The sequence below is a fragment of the Chiloscyllium plagiosum genome, unplaced genomic scaffold (assembly GCF_037043375.1).
Source record: "Chiloscyllium plagiosum isolate Xiang-an unplaced genomic scaffold, Cpla_swu_hap1 HiC_scaffold_6, whole genome shotgun sequence".
Taxonomy (NCBI): Eukaryota; Metazoa; Chordata; class Chondrichthyes; order Orectolobiformes; family Hemiscylliidae; genus Chiloscyllium; species Chiloscyllium plagiosum.
The window spans coordinates 125,637,470-125,663,327 of NW_028270144.1; the positions used below are offsets into that span (position 1 = coordinate 125,637,470).

Consider the following 25,858-nt stretch of genomic DNA (forward strand, 5'->3'; position numbering starts at 1 on the left):
ATTGAGTCAGGGGATCAAAGGTTCCAGTTGAGGGACAGATCAGTGATCTTCTTGTGGAATTCTGGAAGGAACTGGATGGGCTGAATGGCCTCTTCCTCCTTTTCCTCGATTCCTGAAACTTGCATGGCTCAGTACTTGAGAAAACTGTGCTGCCGCTGCCTAAACTTCATCCAAATACCCTGCAGAAGCCTGCACTTTCAAACTGTCCGTGCCTTGATTGTATAGAGCACCAATGGGATTTGATGCAAGTCACTAACTTCTGCTCATTCCCCTAGGTTGGGCTAACAGTGGTACTGGTGGCTATTCTCGTCGCCGTGATCTCCGTTAATCAGTTGTGGAATGAAGAATGGGATATTATTCTCATATCGTTCCAAGTAAGTATTCATGATCTGGTTCCTTTCTCTCTCTTTTCTTCCAAAGTCAGCATTGACTCTCATTTATTTGTGGGGTGTGGGTAATGCTGGATGACCATCCCTAATTGCCCAGAGGACAGCTAAGAGTCAACTATCTTGCTTGTGGGCTGGAGTCCCATCCAAGCCAGATCAAGTCAGGATTGCAGGTTTCCTTTCTTAACGAGGTAGATTTAATTGACACTGGCCTACATGGTCGCTATTAGGGTTGCTTTTTGTTCCAGATCTTTGGTGAGAGCAAAGTTTACCATCTGCCATGGATAGATTTGAACCCGTGCCCCTCCAAAGTGTCCTTGCACTGAGGGGCTTGCTCAGTCCATTTCACAAGGCAGTTAAGAATCCTCGATATTGCTATGGGTCTGGAGTGACGTGTGCCAGACCAGGTAAGGATGACAGATGTCCTTTCCTATTGGAGACTAGTGAGTCAGATGGGGTTTTACCATACAGCTGGCTATTAATTCCATTTTTTGAATTGACTCATTCAGAGATGTCATGACATGCCTTTGGAGCAGCTGAGGCTTGAACCATAGAAAATAGGTGCAGGAGTAGGCCATTCTGCCCATTGAGCCTGCACCACCATTCAATACTATCATGGCTGATGATGCAATTTCATTCTCCCACTCCCATTTTCTCTCCATACCCCTTGATGCCTTAAGCCACAGAAGCCACATCCAGCTGCCTCTTGTATATATGTGAGGCTTACTGGCTCAGAGGTGTGGACATGACCACTGGGCCACAAGATCCCTTCGATTCCAGATTTATTCATTGACTTCAAATTGGACCACGGCTGTGGATTTGAGACAATGTCTCTAGAGCACTGACCTGGATTGCTCTGTATCATGAGTCATTTCACTGTCCCACGTCCACCCTCTGTTTGCTACACTCTGTTCATCATTTCCCCGTTTCATTTTGCATTTGGTGGTTTACCGATGGATGGCTTTCAGAGAATCGGAGAACGATTGGACAGGGAAAGAGGCCATTCATTTTGTCTGTCCCATGCGAGCTCGTTGAAATCTGCTTCCACTGTCCATGGATGCTGTCAGCTCCCAGCATGTCAGCAACTTTCCCCTGTGTGTTTCCAATCTCCACATAAAGTTTGCTTTTATTTCAGCCGATTATGTCCTCGAGAGGCCACACCTGTTCGTCCCCACTCTCTGCGTAGATTTTACCTTCAATTATTTATCCATTTTTCTTCTGCAAGTTCTTTTTGAATCTTCCTCCACTGTGTGCAGGGCACTCCAGCTCTCTATCAACTGCTGCCTTGAAGATTGACAGAAAAAGAAAGAAGGAGCACCATGAGATTGATACATTTTGTTCTATTTCCCCTCAAACAGGCTACGGCACCTTTCCTGCACATCGGTGCAGTTGCTGCTGCTACGATATTGGCCTGGCTCATTGCTGGGCAGTTTGCTCGATCAGACAGAGTTGGTACGTAGTTGCCTGTTCATCCTTTGTACATCTGGGTTCATTGTCCTGGCGCCCAATCTCTCCAGGTGTTGCTGGAACAGATTTCCCCTCTTGTCACGTGTCTCAGGAGTTAGATCCTCACCTTTTAACTTTGCAGGGAGTTGCAAGATGCTAACGGCTCAATGAAGGCAATGGGTACTTGGGGTGTCTCTGAAAAATGGGAACAGTCGCCTGTCATTGTCAACAAGGAGGGAGCAGAGGCTGAAATGAGGTGAATTGCTTATGTCGGAAGCTGAAAGAGAAGTAAAGTGAGATAAAGACAGACTAGGTAAAGAGCAAGAGAGCAAATAGAGGCAGAATGGAGAAATGGGATATCTTTTACAATTGAACAACTCTTTCCAAGTAGGAGAAATGAGACTTCAAGATATCAACTCCTCCTTTTCTGGGCCATAGGTGTTGGGTGGCAATGCACGAATAAAAATCTCATTTAAAACATTCCTTTTGCTGTTCAGTGTAGCCTTAACTCTCCATAACACATTTGATGAACAAATAATGTAAAATAAGGCAATTTTATGAATATGCTGCCATTTCTACTAGGCTGATGGCGGAGACCTGCCAATTGTCTGCGGAACAGTAGCTTATAGGTGTAATCTCTTAGATTTAGATTTAGATTGTATTGTCACGTGTGCTCAGGTACAGGAGTACAGTGAGACATTTTCAACGTTGCCACACTCGGCACCATCTTATGTTAGATTAGATTCCCTACACTGTGGAAACAGGCCATTCGGCCCAACCAGTCCACGCCACCCCTCCGAAGAGTAACCCACCCAGACCCATTTCCCTCTGATTAATGCACCTAACATGATGGGCAATTCACCTGATAGTCGCCCAAGGCTGGAATCGAACCCGGGTCCCTGGTGCTGTGAGGCAGCAGTGCTAGCTACTGAGCCACTGTGCTACCCAGCTATAGGTACAAGTACCTGGGTACAAAAACGTAACAATAAGCTCATGCTCATAACAGAGAACATTTAAATTGTTATGACTGACCCAGTAAAGCCTCGGTCCTTTGTTTTAATCAGCATCTGTTTAGACTCAAACATCTTTTCTGTCTCACTTGCTAATAATTTTCACCCATTTGCTTTCAGTTTTTCAGACTTTTCTACTCCTCGTATATCTTGGATTGTTAATAGCACTTTACCTGGTTCCTCTGATCATCTACTCTCCCTGTATCATGAAGAGGGAGGATTTGAGCCGGAGGCCAGCCGTCATTGGAAACAGGGGTGTGCCGATGGTATGTAGCCACTAAGAATGTTGATGGGCTGAATGGCCTGCAATGTAAATTTCTACGCGGTTCCATGTTACCAAGTGGGAAAGTATAGTCAGCCAAGTTGGTGAGACATCGCCAACGCTGTTTCAATAGATTGGCCTAGGCAAGTGTGGGGTGGAGCAAGACCTTTCCATCCACATCATTGATGATCGACGTGTAGAATGGGTCGTTTGAGCCAATAGGGAAAGACCTCTGGGCCGGGTGATGGAGGTGGAACCTCGAGGGTGGGGGTTTAGTAATTGGGAAGTACTTTCAGTTCCTCACCTGATGCTAGACTTGTGCGGTGGGACCGATGGCTGAATCACGTCTCAGTGTGACATTAGCAGTAAATGCTAGGGACGGCTCCTCATGCGTGGAATTTTTCCACAGGATTTCTCATCCGCCTTCCGGCCCAAATAGCAGCAGCAAGTTGCTGCGGATTTTCCCAGTGGGAAGTGAACCAGAGGTTGCGGCCTGGGGAGGCGTGATGGTCTTGTTGTATTATCACTCTGACTGTTAAGTCAGAAAGCCAGGTCATGTCCTAGGAACCTGGGTTTGAATCCCGCCAATGGCAAAGGAATTTGAATTTGATTAATATCTGGAATTAAGAGTCTAATGATGACCAGGAATCCATTGTCAATTGTTGGAAAACCCCAACTAGTTCACCAACGTCCTTCAGGGTAGGAAACTGCCATCCTTACCTGGTCTGGCCTACATGTGACTCCAGACGCACAGTGATGTGGTTGACTCTTTACTGCCCTATGGGCAACTTGGGATGGACGATAAAAACTGTCTAGGCCAGTGAGACACATTCTGTGAATGAATGAGAAAACCAGCTGTGTGGACTGAGACTATACATCTGAAATGCAGAAGAATTAACAGTATTGCAAAGTACCTCGGTCTTAAAGGATTTAACAGTATTGCTTTAAGGTAGCTAGGACCTTTTAAAGGATTAACTGACATCTCAAAGTAAGCCCCAAACTTCAGGATATGAAGAACTATTCATTATTCCGTCCTGCCTTTGGTGTTGGTTACTCTGAGAGAGCTGTAGTGATGTGAACTTACTCTCTAGTTGAGACTGATATCTGGCAAGACGCCATCATGATCTCAGACGCAATGTGACTAACTATTCAGTAATAAAAACAGAAATTGCTGGAGAAACTCAGCAAGTCCTCGGTGGAGAGTAAGCGAATTCACATTTGGACTCCAGTTCTGAGGAAGGGTCACTCCACCCGAAACGTTAAGTCTGATTTCTTTCCACAGATGCTGCCAGACCTGCTGAGCTTTTCCAGCAATTTCTGTTTTAGGTCACATTTGGAATCCGGTGACCCCCCCTTCAGCATCTGCAGTTCTTCATTTTATTTTAGCTATTAAATAATGCATAATTGACAATTAAGACTGAGTCTTACCCTTGCATAAGATGCCATTTGCGTATTCTGATATCAGTAGCTAGACTCTTAGAAGCAAAAAGAATTGCTGGCAGTGAATCTATCCAAGGGATCGCAGGTCATTCAGGTGGATCAGCATAAACACGGATGAAATGAGGCAAATGCTAAGAAGCTAGTTCCTCTAACTGGTCTCTGAGAAAGTGTTGGCAATTTAGCACTAACACAAGAAATTGGAGAGGATTCTGAACATCTTCCATTCTCTAATAGCTCTATTGTTCAGTCTACTCAAGATTAGACCAACTGGTCTCCAAGAATATGAGAATCAAGTGGTGAAAACAGAGTTCACAGTGAAGATGAGCCCATTACTAGGATAGAGGTGAGGGGCTGAGTGGCCTACTTCTGCTCCTATGTCTTAATGTGTTATTTTTAAATTATTTTTACGCAATGAGAATTAGAGACAGAAACAGAATTAGGCCTCTTGAGCCTGCTCTACCATTCAATAAGACAATGTCTGATGTCCCCCCCACCTCTCTTTCCCCCGCCTCTCTTTTCCCCCCTTCTCCCCCCTTCTCCCCCCTTCTCCCCCCTTCTCCCCCCTTCTCCCCCCTCTTCCCCCTCTTCCCCCCCCTTCCCTTCACCCCCCTTCCCTTCACCCCCCTTCCCTTCACCCCCCTTCCCTTCACCCCCCGCCTCTTCACCCCCCGCCTCTTCACCCCCCGCCTCTTCACCCCCCGCCTCTCTCTCTCTTCTCTCCCCCCCTCTCTCTCTCTTCTCTCCCCCCCTCTCTCTCTCTTCTCTCCCCCCCTCTCTCTCTCTCTTCTCCCCCCCCCTCCTTAGAGTAAACGGAAGACCCTTTTAGAACGGAGAAACTTCAGCCAGAGAGTGGTGAATCTATGTAACTCACTGCCACAGAAGGCTGTGGAGGCCAGGTCATTGAGTATATTTAAGACGGAGGTAGATAGGTTCTCGAGTATCAAGGGGAGCAAGGGTCATGAAGAGAAAGTGGGAGAATGGGGTTAAGAAACTTATCGGCCAGGATTGAATGGCAGAGCAGACTCAATGGGCTGAATGGCCTAATTTCTGCTCCTATGTCTTATGATTAAATGAAGTTCCCATCTACCCTGGCTCACATTCTCTTGTGAGAAATATCGATGGGTTTGTTTGCACTGTGTGTTTGTGGGAGCAGGTGTTGAGTACAGTCCAACAGCCTGATTTCTCAGCAGTGCGCATTATATTCGCTCAGTTCTTTTGTGTGTGTGAGTGTGTGTAGGTTGAAGGGTGGTTGGTAATTTGTGAATATCCAACCTTTTGTCAGAAGATCCTTGGGAGAAACGAGAATGGATGCATCGGAAAATTTATTTGAGGACGGCGTGATGAGTCAAAATTAGACTAGCATTGTATTCCAGGGCTCTGACTGAGTGGTAGTGTCGTTATGGTAACAGGACACCTAAACCATCACCAGGACATTCATGTACATATGTCATATTTGGGCTCAAACATAATGTGTTTATAAGTGGCTGACGCAAGCACAGCTTTTGTATTTGTTTCTCATTATTTCTGCAAACCGTTTTCACACTTCGCTTTATTTGAGAGTCTCAAAATTAGCATAAATGTAATTTAATTGCTTCAAGGAATCACTCTCCTCACTGCAGTCTCTCATTGCTCCCCTCTCCTCTCCGAAAGTGAGCAGATGTTGGCCACTCAGCCCATCAGGTCCTCCTTGATATTGAACAAATGCAAAGAGGACTGGAGAAATTCGGCAGGCCTGACAGCATCTGTGGCTCAGTGGTTAGCACGGCTGGTTCATGGCGCCAGAGACCTGGGTTCGATTCCACCCTCGTGGACGTTCTCCCTGTGTCTGCATGGGTTTCCTCTGGGTGCTCCGGTTTCCTCCCACAGTCCAGAGGTGTGCAGGCTAGGGTGGATTGGGCCATGCCAAATTGCCCGTAGTGTCCAGGGATGTACAGGTTACATGGGTTAGCTATGCAAAATGCAGGTTGCAGGGATAGGGTAGGGGTCTGGGTCTGGGTGGAATGCTCTTCAGAGGGTTGGTGTGGACTGGATGAGCCAAATGGCCTGCTTCCACACTGTGGGGATTCTCTGAAGAAACGGAGTTGACATTTCTAGTCGGGTGTGACTCTGCTTCAGAACTGAAAGAGGCTGGGGAATGATGGTCTTTATGCTGTGTGTGAGAGAGAGAGGAGACTATGTACAGGCAGAATATAAAATACAAAGATGTTGTTAATGGTGGAGAAAAGAAAGGTGTAAATCGAAAGGGAGAGAGTTAGTCCTTGCTACTAAGTGTGAAGTAAACAAGGCAGTGGTTTTGGGTGAGTTTGGTTATGGGACCTGTGAGGGGAATGAAAGGAAACTGAAGAACAGGTAAGATGTGGACATTTTCTGAAGTTTTTGAATTCAATGTTGACACCTTGAGGCTGTGAAGTGCCTTGAGGAAAATGAGATGGTGTTGCTGGACCTCACAAAAACTGAAGCTGCTCAGCAAGTCCGGCAGCATCTGTAAAGAAAAATCAGAGTTAACGTTTCTGCTCCAGTGACCCTTCCTCAGAACTCATGGTAACCACGATAATAAAAACCAGAAGAGCTGGGGATGCTGTAAATCAGAAACAAAAACAGAAGTTGCTGGAAAAGCTCAGCAGGTCTGGCAGCATATGTGAAGAGAAATCGGTTAACGTTTTGGGTTCGGTGAGGAGGGGTCACTGGACCCGAAACATTAACTCTGATTTCTCTTCACGGATGCTGCCAGACCTGCTGAGCTTTTCCAGCAACTTCTGTTTTTGTAACTACAATAAAGTTGGCTTTTATCAAGAAAATATAGGGTGTTGGGGGGGGAGGTGGAGGAGGAGTAAATGATAGGTGGAGATAGAGAGCAAAGAGAGAAGAACAGTTGGACAGACAAAGGAGTGGATAGTGGTCAGCCTGGGAGAATGAATAGCTAATGGGGCCTATTATTGGCTAGCAATGGGTCATGTGGAACAGCAGATGATGTGCTAACAAGGCCTGGTGTGAGGGGGTTGGAGTAAGGATGTGGGAGAAGCTCAAGCCTGGACCTTATGTTGTGCTTCTTTGGAACATTACAGAAGGCCGTGAGCAGAAATGTTAGAGCGGGAGTGAAGGGGTTTTTGGAAATGGGAAACAAGTGGGAGGTCAAACTCCTTCCAATGGACTGAGCAGAGATGTTCCACAAAGCAGCCACCCAGTCTGTGTTTGGTCTTGCCAAAGATCTCCTCCTTGGTTATTGACCAGGGCAGACAGAATGGGCCGAACAGCCTCCTTCTGTACTGTAAACATCCAAGTTTTTAGTCTTGGACCAACTCCATCACCCATGCGATCGTCTGTAGGATCTTGCTGCTTCAGTCACCTGAGTACTTTAAAGTGACTTATCAAACAAATGACTTTCAAAACCCATAACAGCTTCAACAGGTTATCTGCCAAGAAATTCTTCCAACAGTTGATGCCTAGATAACAAGACAAGATGAATGAATGGAACAGGGCCCTCAACCAGCTCTGACCCATCTCCCACACTTCGGCCCTCACTCCCTCTCTACCCGCTAACCACCCCCCCCCCACCCAAAACAGCGATAGAGTTCCCCTTGTCCTTACCTACCATCCCACCAACATCCACATCCAGAAGATCATTACCCACCATTTCCACCACCTCCAATAGGATGCCACCACCAGACACACATTCCCCTACCTACCCTTCTACAGGGACCGTACCCTCCGGGACACTCTGATCCTCTCTTCCTTTACTCCCAACACCACCCCCACACCCCTACAGCACCTTCCCCTGCAATCGCAGAAGATGTAACTCCTACAATTTGCCTCCTCCCTCCTCAGTATCCAAGGGCCCAAACGCACCTTCCAGGTGAAATGGCCCTTTACCAGCACTTCCCACAATCTCGTGAACTGCACTCACTGCTCACCATGTGGTCTCCTCTACACTGGAGAAATGAAGCATAGACTGGGTGACTGCTTCATGGGACACCTACATTCTGTCCACAAAAATGACCCTGAGCTTCCAGTTGCCTGCCACTTCAACACCCCACCCTGTTCCCAGGCCAACGTCTCTGTCTCGGGCTTCCTGCAGTGCTCCAGTGAAGCTCGGCGTAAGCTGGAAGAACAGCACCTCATTTTCCACTTGGGGACGCTGCAGCCCTCTGGACTCCATATTGAGTTCAATAATTTTTGGGCCTGAACTCTCCATGTCCTAGCTCCCTACCCCATACACCAGGCCTCATCATCACATAACCTGCCATTACACACAACCCATTGTTAGTCACTAACGGTCTCCATTAACAGCTATTCCCTCTCCCAGCCAGATCATTATACATTCCTTTGTGAAGTCTATCCAATTTCCCTTCTGTCTCTTTCAGCTCTATCCCCACCTATTGTTTACTCCTTACCCCGACATTTTCGTAGCTACCATCAGGTCTGAGGAAGGGTCACTCAACACGAAACATTAACTCTGATTTCTCTCCACCAATGCTGCCAGACCTGCTGAGCTTTTCCAGCAATTTCTGTTTTTGTTTCTGATTTACAGTGTCTGCAGTTCATTTGGTTTTTTATTGAATGAATGGGACAATTCAGAAATATTTCCACATAGAATAGTGAGTCAGAACCTACAGTATTGATTAAAAGGATTAATCATCATTATTTCTGTTGGATGATTGTCCTACCTGATAGGCCAAGGGCTCTCCTGTGCTATAATCCCTCCATTTAGGATTTTTTTGGAACAGACTTTTGGATCTGAGCCAGATGGTTGAATGGCCAAGTTCCAAACCAGAGACTGAGCATTTAAACATCAGGAAAGAGAAAATGCTATCCCACTGAGGGAGGTCCACAGTCAGATGCCATTTTATAATGAGATGTGAAACAGAGACCCCTTCTACCTGAAGGAGATATAAAATTTTGTATACCTCTATGAGCAGATTTAAGAACAGCTTCTTCCCCGCTGTTATCAGACTTTTGATGCGGAGGAGCTGTTGTTAGATTGGGGTGGATAAAGTTAAAAATCAGCTTACAGATTGGAACAGGTTTATTTGGAAGTACAAGCTTTCGGAGCGCTGCTTCTTCATCAGGTAGCCAGTGGGACAGGATCATAGGACTTAGAATTCACAGTAAAAGATCACAGATTGGACTGTGCAGTGGACTAGATTGTGGCAAGTGCATAGTAAATGATCAAAAGACTATTCTAAAAGAAAAGACTTAACAGCAATCTAGTATTGTTCAATACATTGCATCACTTTGATCTTTTACTATAAATTCTGTGTCCTATGATCCTGCTCCACTAGCTACCTGATGAAGGAGCACCACTCCGAAAGCTTGTACCTTTTGGACTATAACGTGGTGTTGTGTAATTTTTGAATCAGACTTTTGAATGAACCTCTTCCACGTTAATATTGATCTCTCTCTGCACCTTCTCGGCATCTGTAACATTGTATACTGCAGTCTGTTCTGTTACCCTGATGCGCTTGTACAGTACAATCTGCCAGTAAAGCATTAGAGACATGCTTTCACAGTCTTTTCACTGTCCCTCAGTACATGTGACAGTATTAAATCAAATCTTAAAGGTTAAGGGACAGTTGCTTAATAGAAATCACCATTAATAATTCTATGGTAACCACATTTATATCATGTTTCTTGTGTTTGGATATATTTTAATTTAAAAGTGTTTTGTTGACAAATGGGAAAGTAATTTTTTTTTCTGCTGAGAAAGCTTCTCAAGTACCTAACCATCAAGTGTTTATTACGTACTTATTTTGTTTGTCAAGTTTTTCAGCTAGGAACACACAGTACTGCACACACATTTATCAATTTGTGCATTGTTTTTACTGAGCAAAATATTGTCCGCAGGAACCTAATTCTGATTTTAACATGGATTCCAATGGGAAGCAATGATTCACTTAAAGTCATTCCACTTAATGCCCTAATTTTCAACTTTAAGTGTCAGTATACAGACCTAGGGTTTTGGTTAAAAAAAAAAAGAGGCATTTTGCCAAGGTTTTGTCTTGTACTCAGCAGTTACCCACCGCTTTCGTTTGTAACTGTACTTCAGTGCATTCTACATGGCAATATTTCCAGCAATGAAGGTCCACTTGTCTGATCATTTTCGCAAAGGATTAATTGGTATTCCCTTTCAAAATGTGGTATTCTTGAGACTGTTCTGATGAATGTAAGAAGAAAAGATTGGACAGTATGTCTGTTTTCTCAGTAATAGGGAGTTATATAGGCTGGGGCTGTTTTCCCTGGAGGGTTGGAGGCTGAGGGGTGACCTTATAGAGGTTTATAAAATTATGAGGGGCATGGATAGGATAAATAGACCAGGTCTTCTCCCTGGGGTGGGTGAGACCAAAACTAGAGGGCATAGGTTTAGGGTGAGAGGGGAAAGATATAAAAGAGACCTAAGGGGCAACTGTTTCACGCATAGGGTGCTGTGCACGTGGAATGAGCTGCCAGAGGAAGGGGTGGAGGCAAGCAGAATTGCAACATTTAAAAGGCATCTGGATAGGTATATGAATAGGAAGGGTTTCGGGGGATATGGGCTGGGTGCTGGCAGGTGGGACTAGATTGGGTTGGGATATCTGGTCAACATGGACGGGTTGGACCGAAGGGTCTGTTTCCATGCTGTGCATCTCTGACTCCAAATCAACTAATATTTCTCCCTTGGTGAATGAGTTTAGAAGAATGAGAGGTGATCTCATTAAAACTTATTAGATTCTTAAGGGGCTTGACAGGGTCAATGTCGATAGGATGTTTCACCTCAAGGGAGAGTCCAGGACCAGAGGGCGCAGTCTCAGAATAAAGGGGCACCAATTTCAAACTGAGATGGGGAGGAATTTCTTCTGAGGGTTGAGAGGCTTTGGAGCTCCTTGCCACACAGTGAGCTGTGGGAGCAGAGTCCCTGTGTATATTTAAGTCTGAGATCAAGAGATTCCCTATCAGTTGGGAATTGAGGGTTATGGGGAAAGGGTAGAAAACAAGACATTAGGAATGTCAGATTAGCTGTGATTCTGCTGAATGACAGAACAGGCCAAATGGCCTACTCCTGTTCGTATTTCTTATGACTTTGACGTTGGTGAAACAGATAATATAGGAACCTCGATTATCCAAACAAGATGGGTCAGTCATTTGGAGACGGTGCCTGGGCTCCCATCAATGTCCAGGATTGTTCTCGGCAGCATTTCATTAAGCTAAATTCACTGTTAATCACTGTAAACAAAAGACACGATCAATGTTTCTGTTGAGACCTTGAGATTTTCTTTGGATAATCCGAAATTTGGATAATTGATATTCGGCTAATCGAGCTTCCTCTGTATTTGGTCAATATCTGATTTTTGTTGTGAGGATGTGCAAATTGGCTGCCACATTCCCTATTTCCTAACATGACATGACAGTGAAGGACACCGAGGTTACTAAAGGTGCCACGGAAATGCAAGACTTGCTTTATTGGGTATTTGTTTGTTTGAGGGAAGTGCTCCATCTAGTGGTAAACTGTCAGGTTCACTGGTTGAGCTCAGGTAGAAACCGGGATGTTGGTCAGGTGAACCCTATGTAGTTCAGCTGGACCAAAGCTGCCTTATTCCTCTATTCAATTTGACAGCACGTTTTTATGGGCCAGGTCAGACCCCCTCCCCCTCCCCCACCCCCCACCCCCCTCAGAATATTTTAAGGAGGACCCTAACCACCTCCTTAATTTAAAAGCAGATGTGAAGTGGGTGTTCAAGGTGTGATGCAGCCGGTCAAACCACTTGGCTTTGAGCAAAACAGAATTTATTTAAACGCTGCAGTAGAAACACCAACAAAAGAAGAATTTAGAGTAAATTAACAATTGGAAAACTTAACCCGATATAGTAATTATTACTTATTAGCTTTTCCAATGCAGCAGCATCCTATGAACACATCCCATGGCAGAAAGATAAGTTCAAACACAGATTCTCACAGGCAGGAGGGAACAACATCCAGAGAGAGATGTCAAAGTCAGAGGAATCCTTTACTGAAGGTTGCAACTCCTCTGGACTCTTACATCTTGTAACTCCTACAGTCTAGAAGAAATCTACACTGGGAAAACTGGCCACTCCCCCTCCATTGTTAAAGTAGACACTTCTGCACCTCTGCCTTTACAACCTCTCTTCAAACAAAAGCACAAAATAACCTTTTTAAAGTGACAGCAATGTCACAACATGCTTCCCTTATCATCATCCCTTATACTCCCATCTCCTCCCTCCTGGCATAGAGTCACATTTTTAGATATTACATTTATTATTTGAGAAGGAGAAACCCAGTGGATTCCAAATCATTTCTTCAATAATGCTTGGGGCATTAAGAATTGTCTTCAAACTTAATGCCGTGCACTGCAGATGCTAGAAATCTGAAATGAAAATGCAAATTGCTGGAGAAACTCAGCAGGTCTGGCAGAGTGTGTGGAGACAGAAGCAGCGTTAATGTTTCGAGTTCAGTGTGACTTCACTTCATGATTAAAGAAATCACATCAGACTCGAAAGAACAAAAGAGAAGTACAGCACAGGAACAGGCCCTTCGGCCCTCCAAGCCTGCGCCGATCATTGTGCCCGATTTAAACTAAAAAATAAACCGTCTGCCATTATTCAGTCCATATCCCTCTACACCCTTCCTTTTTTAATTGAACCATCTGGATGCCTCTTAAATGTTGTAAACGTTAACTCTGTTTCTTTCTCCACAGATGTGGAGGCACGGTGGGTGGCACAGTGGTTAGCACTGCTGCCTCACAGCGCTTGAGACCCGGGTTCAATTCCCGCCTCAGGCGACTGACTGTGTGGAGTTTGCACGTTCTCCCCGTGTCTGCGTGGGTTTCCTCCGGGTGCTCCGGTTTCCTCCCACAATCACAAAAGATGTGCAGGTCTGGTGAATTGGCCATGCTAAATTGCCCGTAGTGTTAGGTAAGGGCTAAATGTAGGGGTATGGGTGGGTTACGCTTCGGCGGGTCGGTGTGGACTTGTTGGGCTGAAGGGCCTGTTTCCACACTGTAATGTAATCTAATGTAATCTAATCTAGATGCTGCCAGACCTGCTGAGTTTCTCTAGCTTTCTATGTCCTTATATTAAAAAAGATAGGAGGCAGGATTTGTTTTTGACAGATGCCTTAAATTTACATAGGTCTTTGCACTCTAGTAAGCTCATAAGATTGAGCTCAGGTAGTGGGAATCCATGGGGGCAGCACAGTGGCTCAGTGGTTAGCACTGCTGCCTCACAGCGTCAGGGACCCGGGTTCAATTCCCGTTTCGGGCAACTGTCTGTGTGGAGCTTACACATTCTCCCCATGTCTGCATGGGTTTCGTCCAGGTGCTCCGGTTTCCTCCACGGTCACAAAGATGTGCAGGTCAGGTGGATTGACTATGCTAAATTGCGCACAGTGTTCAGGGATGTGTAGGTTAGTTGCATTAGTCAGGGGTAAATGTAGAGTAGGGGAATGGGTCTTGGGTGGGTTACCCTTCGGAGGGTCAGTGTGGACTTGTTGGGCTGAAGGGCCTGTTTCCACACTGTAGGGAATCTGTGGCACTGTTCACCAGGAGGCACTGTTCACCAGGATACAAACTGTACCCTGACTGAGAACACAATCTCTCAGGGACAAGGGAGAGATTGTTTAATTGTCTGTCCTCCATAAATATGATAAATAAAATGCAATAATTCTACAGTCTCTTTTTAACATGTGTTTTTGTTAGCAGCAGACAGGCGATACATTATTTTACTGGTAGGATATTAGTTAAATGCAATAAGCAGGAAGAGGCTTTCACTGTTGGAAAGTAGAACAAGTCATATAATAGTTGGCATATATTGAACAATTACAGCGCAGGTTAGAAACAGAGTAAAGCTCCTTCTCAACTGTCCCCATAAACATTCCCAGGACACAGCCACAGGGTTGGATACAGAGTAAAGCTCCCTCTATACTGTCCACATTAAACACTCCCAGGACAGGGACAGCACGGGGTTTAGATGCAGAGTAAAGCTCCTTCTACCCTGTCCCCACAAAATAAACTCAGAACAGGGACAGCACAGAATTAGAGCCCCCTCAACACTGTCTGCCCCCACCCCATCAAATACTCCCGAGACAGGGGCAGCACACGGTTAGAGTGTAAAGCTCTCTCTACACTTTCCCCATTAACGATTCGCAAGTCAGTGATGGCAGGGTTTAAGTTACTGAGTACCGTTCCTTCCGCACTGTCCTATAAAGTGAGTGATAAAGAATTGAGAGTATGGGTATCTTCCAGAGAAATAGGCAAATATATCCACAGTACAGAAAATCTCTGATTGGATTTAATCTCCGATTTTTGATTAAATCTATTTTGCATGTTTAAATTCACACAACACCAGGTTATAGTCCAACAGGTTTAATTGGAAGTACATTAGCTTTCGGAGCTTCGCTCCTTCATCAGGTGTTTGTGGAGGACACAATTGTAAGGCACAGAATTTATCACTAAAACGTAGCGTGATGTAACTGAAATTATACATTGAAAAATACCTTGGTTGTCTATTGAGTCTTTCATCTGTTCGAATACCATGATGCCAAGAAGTGAAACTATCATGGTAGGGACCCGGGTTCAATTCCCGCTTCGGGCAACTGACTGTGTGGAGTTTGCACGTTCTCCCCGTGTCTGCGTGGGTTTCCTCCGGGTGCTCTGTTTTCCTCCCACAGTCCAAAGATGTGCAGGTCAGGTGAATTGGCCATGCTAAATTCTCCATAGCGTTAGGTGTAGGGGAATGGGTCTGGGTGGGTTGCTCTTTGGAGGGTCGGTGTGGACTTGTTGGGCCGAAGGGCCTGTTTCCACACTGTAGGGAACCTAATCTCATCTAATCATCACCAAATCATATTTTACATGTTGTCACCTTGCCCCATCAAGTGGTCAGTTTGAGTACTACATTTTTAAGCGACAAAACTAAAATACTTTGGACGCTGGAAAACAAACAAAAACAGGAATGCTGGAAAACTGTGCCATGAATAGTCTATTATTCTCTTGTAAATCAAATAGCTCAAACTGCATCATAGGCTGAAGAGCCAAGGTTTTTTTCCCAGGATAGGGGAGTCAAGAGCTAGAGGGCATAGGTTTAAGGTGAAAGGGGAAAGATATAAAAGGGACCTTGAGGCAGCTTTTTCACACAGGGGGTGGTGTGTGTATGGAATGAACTGCAAGACGAAGTGGTTGAAGCTGGTATAATTACAACATTTAAAAGGCATCTGGATGGGTACGTGAATAGGAAGGCTTTCGAGGGATATTTACAAGGCATACTTGCATTAATCTAGCCCTGTTCCCATCCTCAGGACACTACAAAATGCTCTTCCACCTATTTGAAGTGCTATTGAAGTGTGATCGCTGTAGTAGGCATGGAAACCTAGCAGAAAGTGAGGATTGCAGGTACTGGGGATCAGAGTCGAGAGTGTGTTGCTGGGAAAGCACAGCCGGTCAGGCAGCATCCGAGGAGCAGGAGAATCGGTGTTTCGGGCATAAGCCCTTCATTAGGAAACCTTGCGGCCCATTCTGAGTCTGGCCAGCTCCCACCAGTGGAATAGTGACTGTCCTTGCTTTTTCTCACATTGATTGTGGGATAATCATTGGCCAGGATCTTGGAGAGTTCCACAGGATTACAGGGTGGACGATATCTACAATCCAAAGCAAAAAGATGAGAAATTTGAAGACTGACATTTCTCGGGGGGGGGAATAAACTAGGTGGAGGTGAGGGTGTGGCAAAGTGAACAGCCTGAAATTATGGAACTCTGTGTCGAGTACGTGAATAGGAAATGTTTGGTGGGATATGGGTCAAATGCAGGCAGGTGGGAATAGTTTAGTTTGGGGTCGTGGGAGACATGGACTAGTCAGAACGAAGGGTCTGTTTCCATGCTGTATGACTCTCTAAGGCTGTGAAGTGCCTAACTGGAAGATGAGGTGACGTTCTACCGTCTTGCTTTAGGTATTGCTGGAGCACTGTAACAGGCCAAGGACAGAGATGTCAGTGTGGTATATTACAACAAGGTGGTACTTTAGAATGGCAAATGATTAGAATCTCTGGGACACTCTAGAGATTGAGTAGAGATGTACTTGGTTACAGACAAAAAAAACTGCAGATGCTGGAATCCAAAGTGGACAAGCTGGTGGCTGGAAGAACACAGCAAGCCAGGCAGCATCAGGAAGTGGAGAAGTCAATGTTTCAGGTGTAACCCGTCTTCAGGACTGGGGGTGGGTGTAATGGGAACTGCAGATAAAGTGGGTGGTGGGGGCAGGGTGGTGAAGTGGGGATAGGCGAAAACACAACCTGGTTGGTCAATGGGAGGAATGAATCAGATTGGTGGCTGGGAGGAATGGGCGGGAGGCGAGGGCCTGGGAAGGGAGTCAGGAGATGGGAAGAGAGGTTATGAGATGTACCACACATGAGGCACCCAGTGTGTGCTCAGTCAGTGTGTGTACAGTATAGAGACACTGAGAGCGGTCAGTACTCTAGTCTAACTTGAAAGAAGTGCACATAAATTGCCGCTTCACTCGTGTTTGGGGTCCAATTGCACAATGACAAGGGAGGAGGTCAAAGGATACTTGCTCCATCTGCAATTAGAGTCACAAAGATGTACAGCACAGAAACAGACCCTTCAGTCCAACGCATCCATGCTGATCAGATATCTTAGATTAATCTAGTCCCATTTGAACATAAGATCGTAAGAACTAGGAGCAGGAGTAGGCCGTCCAGTCCTCTGAGCCTGTTCTACAATTCAATACGATCATGGCTGATCTTTTCCTGGACTCGTCTCCACTCACCCGCCCTCTCACCATATCCTTTAATTCCTTTACTGTTAAAAAAAAATCTACCTTTAGCTTTAAAAATGTTTACTAACGTAGCATCAACTACTTCACTGGGCAGGGAATCCATCAATTCACAACCCTCTGGGTGAAGACGTTCCTTCTCATTTCAGTTCTAAATCTGCTTCCCCTAATTTTGAGGCTGTGCCCTCTTGTCCTAGCTTCACCTGCCAGTGGAAACATCCTCTCTACTTCTTCTATCTTATTGATTCCCTTCATAATTTTATATGTTTCTATAAGGTTTCCCCCTCATTATTCTAAATTCCAATGAATATAATCTCAGCACACTCTGTCTTTCCTCATAAGCCAACCCCCTCAACTCTGGAGCTGAAAATGTGTTGCTGGAAAAGCGCAGCAAGTCAGGCAGCATCCAAGGAGCAGGAGAATCGATGTTTCGGGCATGAGCCCTTTCGGGAAGGGCTGAAGAAGGGCTCATGCCCGAAACGTCGATTCTCCTGCTCCTTGGATGCTGCCTGACCTGCTGCACTTTTCCAGCAACACATTTTCAGCTCTGATCTCCAGCATCAGCAGACCTCACTTTCTCCCTGAACTCTGGAATCGACCTAGTGAATCTCCTCTGCACCCCCTCCAGTGCCAGAACATCCTTTCTCAAGTAAGGAGACCAAAACTGTACACTGTACTCTAAGTGTGGCCTCGCCAGCACCTTGTACAGCTGCAACATAACCTCCTTGCTTTAAAACTCAACCCGTTTAGCAATGAAGGACAGTATTCCATTTGCCTTCTGAATTACATATTGTACGTGCAGACCAACCTTCTGAGATTCATGCACAAGGACACCCAGGTCCCTCTGCATAGCAGCATGCTGCAACTTTTTACCATTTAAATAATCGTCCTTTTTACTGTTACTCCTACCAAAATGGATGACTTCACATTTATTAACATTGTACTCCATCTGCCAGATCTTTGCCCACTCACTCAAAGTATCTATGTTCCTTTGCAAAGTTTCTCAGTCCTGTGCACACTTTGCTCTGCCACTCATCTTAGGGTCATCCGCAAACTTTGACACCCTACACTGTCCCCAACTCCAAATCATTGATATAAATTGTGATTAATTGTGGTCCCAACACAGATCCCTGAGGCATATTACTAGTCACTGTTTGCCAACCAGAATAGGACTCATCTATCCCCACTCTGTTTCCTGTTCGTCAACCAACCCTCCATCCACACTAATACTCTACCCCTAATGCCCTGCATCCTTACCTTTTGCAGCATGTGCGGCATCTTGTCAAATGCCTTTTGGAAATCTAGGGACACCACATCTACTGGGTCCCCGTTGTCCATCTTGCTAGCAATGTCTTCATAGAATTCCAAGCATGACCTGCCCTTCATGAACCCTTGCTGCGTCTGCCTAACGGGACCATTTCTATCGAGATGCCTTGCTATTTCTTCGTTGATAATAGATTCCAGCACCTTCCCCAGTACAGGGGTTAAGCTAACTGGTCTATAATTCCCCATCTTTTGCCTACCTCCCTTTTTAAACAATGGCGTCACGTTTGTTCTTTTCCAATCTGCTGGGACTACCCCAGAGTCCAGTGATTTTTGGAAAATTACCACAAGTCCACTTTGCTATTTTTCCTGCCATCTCTTTTAGTACCTGGGATCCATTCCATCAGACCCAGGAGACTTGTTTATCCATAAGTCCATTAGCTTGCCCAACACTAGCTCTTCTGTAATAATGATTGTTTCACGGCCCCCATGTACCTTTGTGTCTCTGTCAATTATTGGCTAGCAATTTGCCAGCATTTGGCCCATATCCCTCTAAACCCTTCCTATTCGTATACTCATCCAGATACCTTGCTGCAGATGCAGTGTGTTTAGCATGGTCACTGCTGCCACATAGTATTGGTGGCACAGAGTGATGTGGCACACTGATGTACGACAAGGTACATGTGCCTCGACTGAGGACTGCTGCACAGTCTGACCACCAGCTGGTTTTGCACCTCTGCCAATTGCATTGGCAGGGCAAGGTAAAACATTCATGGTGTGGGCGTGCTGGGCGGCAGGGGTATGCATGCTCAAGGAGCAAGGGAGCAGCCTGATTCGTGATGCGGACTGGATACCTCTCCCTGGGCAGTAATTGGATGCGATGCAGCCCTACATTGCTAGTTGCTGGTGGATCTTCCTAGGTAACTCTGGGCAGATTGCTAGACATTAATAAGTTGCCAGGATGGTGGTGATGGCTCCCCGAAAGTCAGTTTCCAATGTTCAGGTGGAAGGGTACGTGTGGCCAATAACCCTGGGGATGTGCCGTGGGAGGGGAGTGAAGTGTGGAGGGTTATTGCTGAGTGAATTGGGATGCCAGAGGGGACAGTCCCTATCGAATACTGGCAGTGAAGGGAGGGAAAGATGTCTTTTGTGATGGCATCTTGCTAGAGGTTGGGGTAATTTTGGAGGCTGATCCTCTGAGCATGGAAACTAGTCGGATGGATGGTGAGGTCAAGGAGAACCCCGTTGTTGTTCCCAAAGAGACTGGGGGCAGGTGTGGGTAAAGGTCCTGCCACTATTAGGGGAGTCCTCATTTTGAGCAAATGGGGTGCGGTACATAGCATCATCAGAGCAGACGTGGGAGAGAAGCTGGGAGAATGGAATGGAGTCCTTACAGGAGGCAGAGTGTGAGGGAAAAAATAGGCAGAAGTGAGGACTGCAGATGCTGGAAACCAGAGTCAAGATCAGAGGTGCTGGAAAAGCACAGCAGGTCAGGCAGCGTCCGAGGAGCAGGAAAATCGACGTTTCAGGCAAAAGCCCTTCATCAGGAATGCTCCATTCCAGATAAAGGGCTTATGCCCGAAACGTCGATTCTCCTGCTCCTCGGATGCTGCCTGGCCTGCTGTGTTTTTCCAGCACCACACTTTTAAACTCTGATCTCCAGCAGCTGCAGTCCTCACTTTCTCCCTGTGAGAAAGAATAATCAAAGTAGCAGTGGGTTTGGTAGTAGCTGTTAATGAATTGAGCCTAGGAATTAAATGGTAGGACAATCTTGAGAGGCTGAATGGTCTCCCTTCACTCCGATGGTATGAACAGATTATCGACACTTGAGGTTATTGGTCCACCAGAAATGAAGGCCTGTCTTAGGAGGAGAGATTGAGCAGTTTAGGTCTGTACTCTCTGGAGATTTTTTTAAAAAGTTAATTCACAAGATGAGAGCATCACTGGCTACGCCAGCATTTATTACCCACCCCTAATTACCCAGAGGGCAGTTAAGAGTCAACCACATTTCTGTGGGTCTGGAATCACGTGTAGACCAGACTGGATGAAGATGGTCAGATTTCCTGGATTAATAGTCGAATGATAATCCCATCAGGCTATTGTCTCCACTGGTTAAAAGAATGAGAGGATCCCTCGTTGAGGGATTAGCAATGAATACTGAGCAGATGTTTACTCATGTGGGGCAATATATAATGAGAGATCATATTGTTAGGATAATGGGTAGCTGGGTTAAAACCGAGACGAGAAGAAAATACTTTTGCCAAAGGATCGAGAATCTTTGGAATTTAGTGTCCCAGAGTGTGGTGGACACAGTAAACGTAAGGAGGAGAGAGACAGATTTTGAGTTAGCGATGGGTTTAAAGGTTGTTTAGTGATGGGTTTAAGGGTCACGAGGAACCAGCAGAAAAGCTGAGTTCAGCCTTGACCATATCAAATGGAGGAGCAGGTCTGAGGGGCTGAATGGCCTCCTCCTAGTTCTTACATTCCTCCCCTTTTTGGGAGTGAGCGAAGGGATTAACGGACAGGGGAACAACATTATCTAATTGACTTCTCTCAAAACACAGGAAGTGAGAATCTCACCTTTGGGAAACGTGCACTTCCTGATTTCTCGGATCTGATCCCATGTTTGAATTCCCTTTCTCCATAGCTGGCCCCGGAGAACACCTTGATGTCGTTCCAGAAAGCTGCGGAGTGGCGCGCTGACGGTTTCAACATCAATGTCACCATCAGGTGAGATCAGACACTTGGCTGAAAACGCAGCCAAGAATCTCGAACCCATCGTCCATCACCCCCGCACCAAGGCTTCACTCAGTAACATGCTGTTAATGACATGGATTTGATGGTCCTGTCCTCTCACTGTCTCCCAGCCTCAGGTTATGTAGTCAATAATTCAGGAGAGTGAAGGGGAGAAATGTCTTTGTTCAGGGTTGTGAATCTATGAATTCTCTACCCGAGACCAGAGCTGCAGGAGTTCCATCATTGTCTCAGTTTTAATGGATTCAGAGTTTTCATTCCTTGGTGAATCAGAGGATACAGGCAGGGAGTAGAAGATCTGGGTCAAGGCAGAAACATCAGAACTCGGAGCATGAGATCTTAGAGTCTGCTTCACTATTATAGAGTCACGGAACCAGACCCTACGGTCCAACCAATCCATGCTGACCATGTTCCTAAATTAAACTAGTCCCACCTGCCTGCTCCTGACCTGTATCCCTCCAAACTTTTCCATTTCATCCAAATGTCTTTTAAGTGTTGTAATTGTAACCCACTTCCTCAGGAAGTTCATTCCACATGCGAACCATCCTCTGTGTAAAAAAGAAAAATTGCCCCCATGTCTTTTTTAAACCTCTCTCCTCTCAACTTAAAAATATGCCCCTAGATTTGAAAATCACAATCTTGGAGAAAAAATTAACCCCTCATGATATTAAAAACCTCTGTAAGGTCACCTCCCAACCTTCTACGCTCCAGTGAAAAAAGGTCAATATCAGCATGGCTGATCCACGATCTCAATGTCATATTCCCCCCATTCATATCTCTTAATGCCTTGATCTCTTTTCTTAATATATTCAGTGACCCGGTCTCCCTAGCCCTCTTGGGAGAGAATTCAATAGGTTCACTCCCCTCTGTGAAGAAATCACTCCTCATCTCGGTTTGAAATGGTCTCCCCCACCCCGGTATCCTGAGACTATATCTCCTGGTTCTAAACTCCCCAACCAGGCAAACTATCCTCCCTGCATCCAGTCTGTTTAGCCCCTGATAGAATTTTATATATTTTAGTCCGATCCCACCCTACCCCATCCTTCCAAACTCTATCGAGTACAGACCCAGCGTCTTCAACAGCTCTTCATATGACAAGCCCTTCATCCCCGGGATCATTCTTGTAAACCTCCTCTGGACCCCCTCGAAGGCCGGCATACCCTTCCCTAGATACAGGGCCCAAAACTACTCTTGATATTCCAAATGTGGTCTGACCAGAGCCTTATACAGCCTCAGCAAAACATATTCATTGTAGCCCTCTCGAAATGAATGCCAACATCACATTTGATGTCAGGGGGACGTCAGTAGAATCTATATTCAGGGGAGGTGATGGTACAGTGGGAATATCATTGGACTAATAATGGGAACGCCAGGTCTATATTCTGGGTACTTGGGTTTGAATCCCCACACAGCAGGTGGTGAAATATGAATACAGTGTAAATCTGGAATAAAAATGTTAGTCTAATAGCAACCAGTCAATTATTGTAAAAACCCATCCGGTTCACTAATTTCCTCTTTGGGAAGAAAATCTGCCATCCTTACCTGATCTGGCCTACATGTGACACTAGACCCACAGCAATGCAGTTGACTTTAACTGCCCTCTGGGTAGTCAGAGATGGGCAATAAATGCTGGCCTCGCCAGTGACACCTGCATTCCACATATGAATAAAAAAAGTACTTTTTGGAGTTTAGAAGATTGAGCTGATCCCATTGAAAGTGCTCAAATTCTTCAAGGTTTTGTTGGCGCAGCTGAAACTGGCTTCCCACCAGCTGGAGAATCGGGAACATTGCTTTCCCCACTTGTAAACAAAAGTGACACCAGGCAGCCATGAAAACATGGCAGCAATAAAACCACATTTAAGACCGACACACAGAGGTTCTTGATGAGTAAAGGGATCAAGGGGAGAAGGCAGGAGAATGGGGATTGACAAACATATCAGACATGATCAAATGGTGGAGCAGACTCGATGGGCCAAATGGCTTGATCCTCATTCTAATTATGGTCTTAAGGTGGATAGGAATATTGACTAGATAATTATAAAGTTTGCATATTGATCAACATATAATGCTGTATATTAATATCAAAATGTGTTTTTAAGTACTGTGTAATGTTATTAATATCATTAATATCATTTAAGATCACATGAATAGGAGTAGGCCATTCAGCCCATCAATCCAGTTCCAACATTCAATACCACCTTTTTTTCCCATACCATTCCCATAACCCGTTAGAGAGGAACTTAGATTATCCAGCATTCGATTAACCGAATTTTGGATTGCCTGAACAAGATCACAAGGTCCCGACGCGTGGCTATCTATGTTATCCGGCATTGATTATTCAGAATTTGATTAACTAAATGAAATACTCCCACCCTTGGCCTTTGGATAATCGAGGTTTCTCTGTACGCTGTTGGGAATCAAAACCCAGCAACCTCTACTTTAAATATGCACAAAGACTGGTCTTTTACAGCCCTATAGAATTAAAGAATTTTAATGATTCACCAATCTATTCAAAATGGCAGCTCCATTAAGCTTCCCTGGTGTCAATCCTCGTGAAGCCCCCCAAAATCCTGTGTCCACACACACACACACACACACACACACACACACACACACACACACACACACACACTGCTCTCGCACTCACACTTGCACTCTCTCTCATTTCTCACAGGGTTTCACAAACTTACATTGGCATCCTGTACCCCCACACTCTCCCATACTATCCCTTTCTCCCCTACTGCACCCATTCACTCAGCAGTGCCTCTTCAAACCCATTACTGGGCTGCCATCCATCTGATGCAGGGACCCCCACTGCTATTTGGAAGGGGAATTCCAGGATTGTGACCCAATGACACTGAAGGAACAGTGATATATTTCCAAGTCATGGTGAGTGGCTTGGAGGAGAACTTGAAGAGGGTGGGTGTTCTCATGTATCTGCTGCCCTAATTCTTCTAGATGGGAAGGGGTCATGGGTTTGGAAGGTGCTGTCTGAGGATCTTTGAATTTCTGCAGTGCATCTTGTCGATGGTACACACTGTTGGTACTGAGTGTCAGTGTTGGAGGCAGTGGATGTTGAAGGTGGTGAATGTGGTGCCAATCAAGCGGGCGGCTGTGCCGTTATGGTGCCAGGAGTGTGGTGTAGTTTGGGGACATGTGGTATTGGCCAACATCCAGCTGATCACCTGTTGCCTGTTTACCTTCTCACTTCAGCTACGACGGTGTTCCCTTCCTGATGCACGACACAACGCTGAGGCGGACAACCAATGTGGAGGAGCTCTACCCCAACAGGGTCTTTGAGAATGCCGCCATGTTCAACTGGACCAACCTGCAGATGCTCAACGCTGGCCTCTGGTTCTTTCAGGTAGGCCGCATTTCCCTGTTTGCCAACCCTGTCTGATTTCCCTGCCACCTCCAATGCCGTCCCCCTCAATCGCTGCTGGGACTGCAACCAAGTGAAGGGCGACCAGAATTTCCTGAGCCTATTCTCTTCCCCACCACTTAATTTTTCACAGGGATTGTTCTCTACCTTTAATCCAACTCACAAGTGGAACACACCATCGCACTCCTGACTTGGGCCTCGTTGATGGTGGACAGGCTTTGGGGAGTCAGGAGGTGAGTTGCTCGCTATGGTATCCTTAGCCCCTGACCTCCACATTCAACATATCCCTTCTTTGCCTCTCGAGCTGACCATTCCAACACATGCTTGACTTCCTTTTGTAAACGTGACCTCTCCCCCGCCATCCCACCCCCCCAAGCTCTTCCCACCTGTGTCTCAGCCTGCACCGAGTCTCCACCTCCCCCCCGTCATCGTCGTCCTCCCATGCTCTGGGCATTGGTTCCTTGGCAAACAACATCGTGATTTTGAAATTCTCACCTTTGTTTTCAAATTCCTCCCTGGCTTTGCTTGTTCCCCTCTCTGTGCTGTCCTCCAACCTTGGCACTCTCCCAGTTTGGCCCGTTTGAGAATCCCAGGTTTGAATTCCTATGTTATTTGCAGTCATCCTTCCAGGTGCCGAGACCTTGAACTCCCTCGACAAACATCTCCACACGCTTTTCCTCATTTGATACGGTCTTTATAAACCTACCTCTTAGCTAACATTTTAGGGTTTCTCTTCCTAAGATCTCCTTGCCCGACTCAGGACTGCGTTTAGATCTTTGTTCTGTGGTTCATGAAACACCTTGGGGCAGCTTTGCTACATCAATGGTGCTATATTAATGCAAGTTGTTGGTTCTCATTGTTATGACTCCCTCAAAATATTTTAAGAAGGTAGCCTAGACCTTAACTTTTTGTTATTCTCATGGCAGATGAGAAGTGGGTGTTCAGGGTGTGATACAACTGGTCAAACCATGCGGCTTTAAGCAAAACAGAATTTACTTAAACACAACAGTTGAAACACAAACAAAAGAAAACTGAATTTAGAATAACTTAAGTATATACAGGACATTGGTTAGGCCACTGTTGGAATATTACGTGCAATACTGGTCTCCTTCCTATCGGAAAGATGTTGTGAAACCTGAAAGGGTT

At 45.6% G+C, this 25,858-nt stretch overlaps 1 protein-coding gene across 5 annotated transcripts in view; it reads left to right on the top strand.

Annotated features, from left to right (window-relative positions):
- gdpd5b (glycerophosphodiester phosphodiesterase domain containing 5b) overlaps nucleotides 1–25,858 on the top strand; it is a 250,916-nt gene that overhangs the window by 150,611 nt on the left and 74,447 nt on the right. For all 5 annotated transcript variants that reach the window (XM_043692480.2, XM_043692479.2, XM_087988435.1 and 2 more), the window contains 5 exons: nucleotides 276–374; nucleotides 1,745–1,838; nucleotides 2,963–3,108; nucleotides 21,224–21,306; nucleotides 24,544–24,694. In XM_043692480.2, coding sequence (XP_043548415.2) covers nucleotides 276–374; nucleotides 1,745–1,838; nucleotides 2,963–3,108; nucleotides 21,224–21,306; nucleotides 24,544–24,694 — 573 coding nt within the window. The remainder of the gene's footprint in view (nucleotides 1–275; nucleotides 375–1,744; nucleotides 1,839–2,962; nucleotides 3,109–21,223; nucleotides 21,307–24,543; nucleotides 24,695–25,858) is intronic.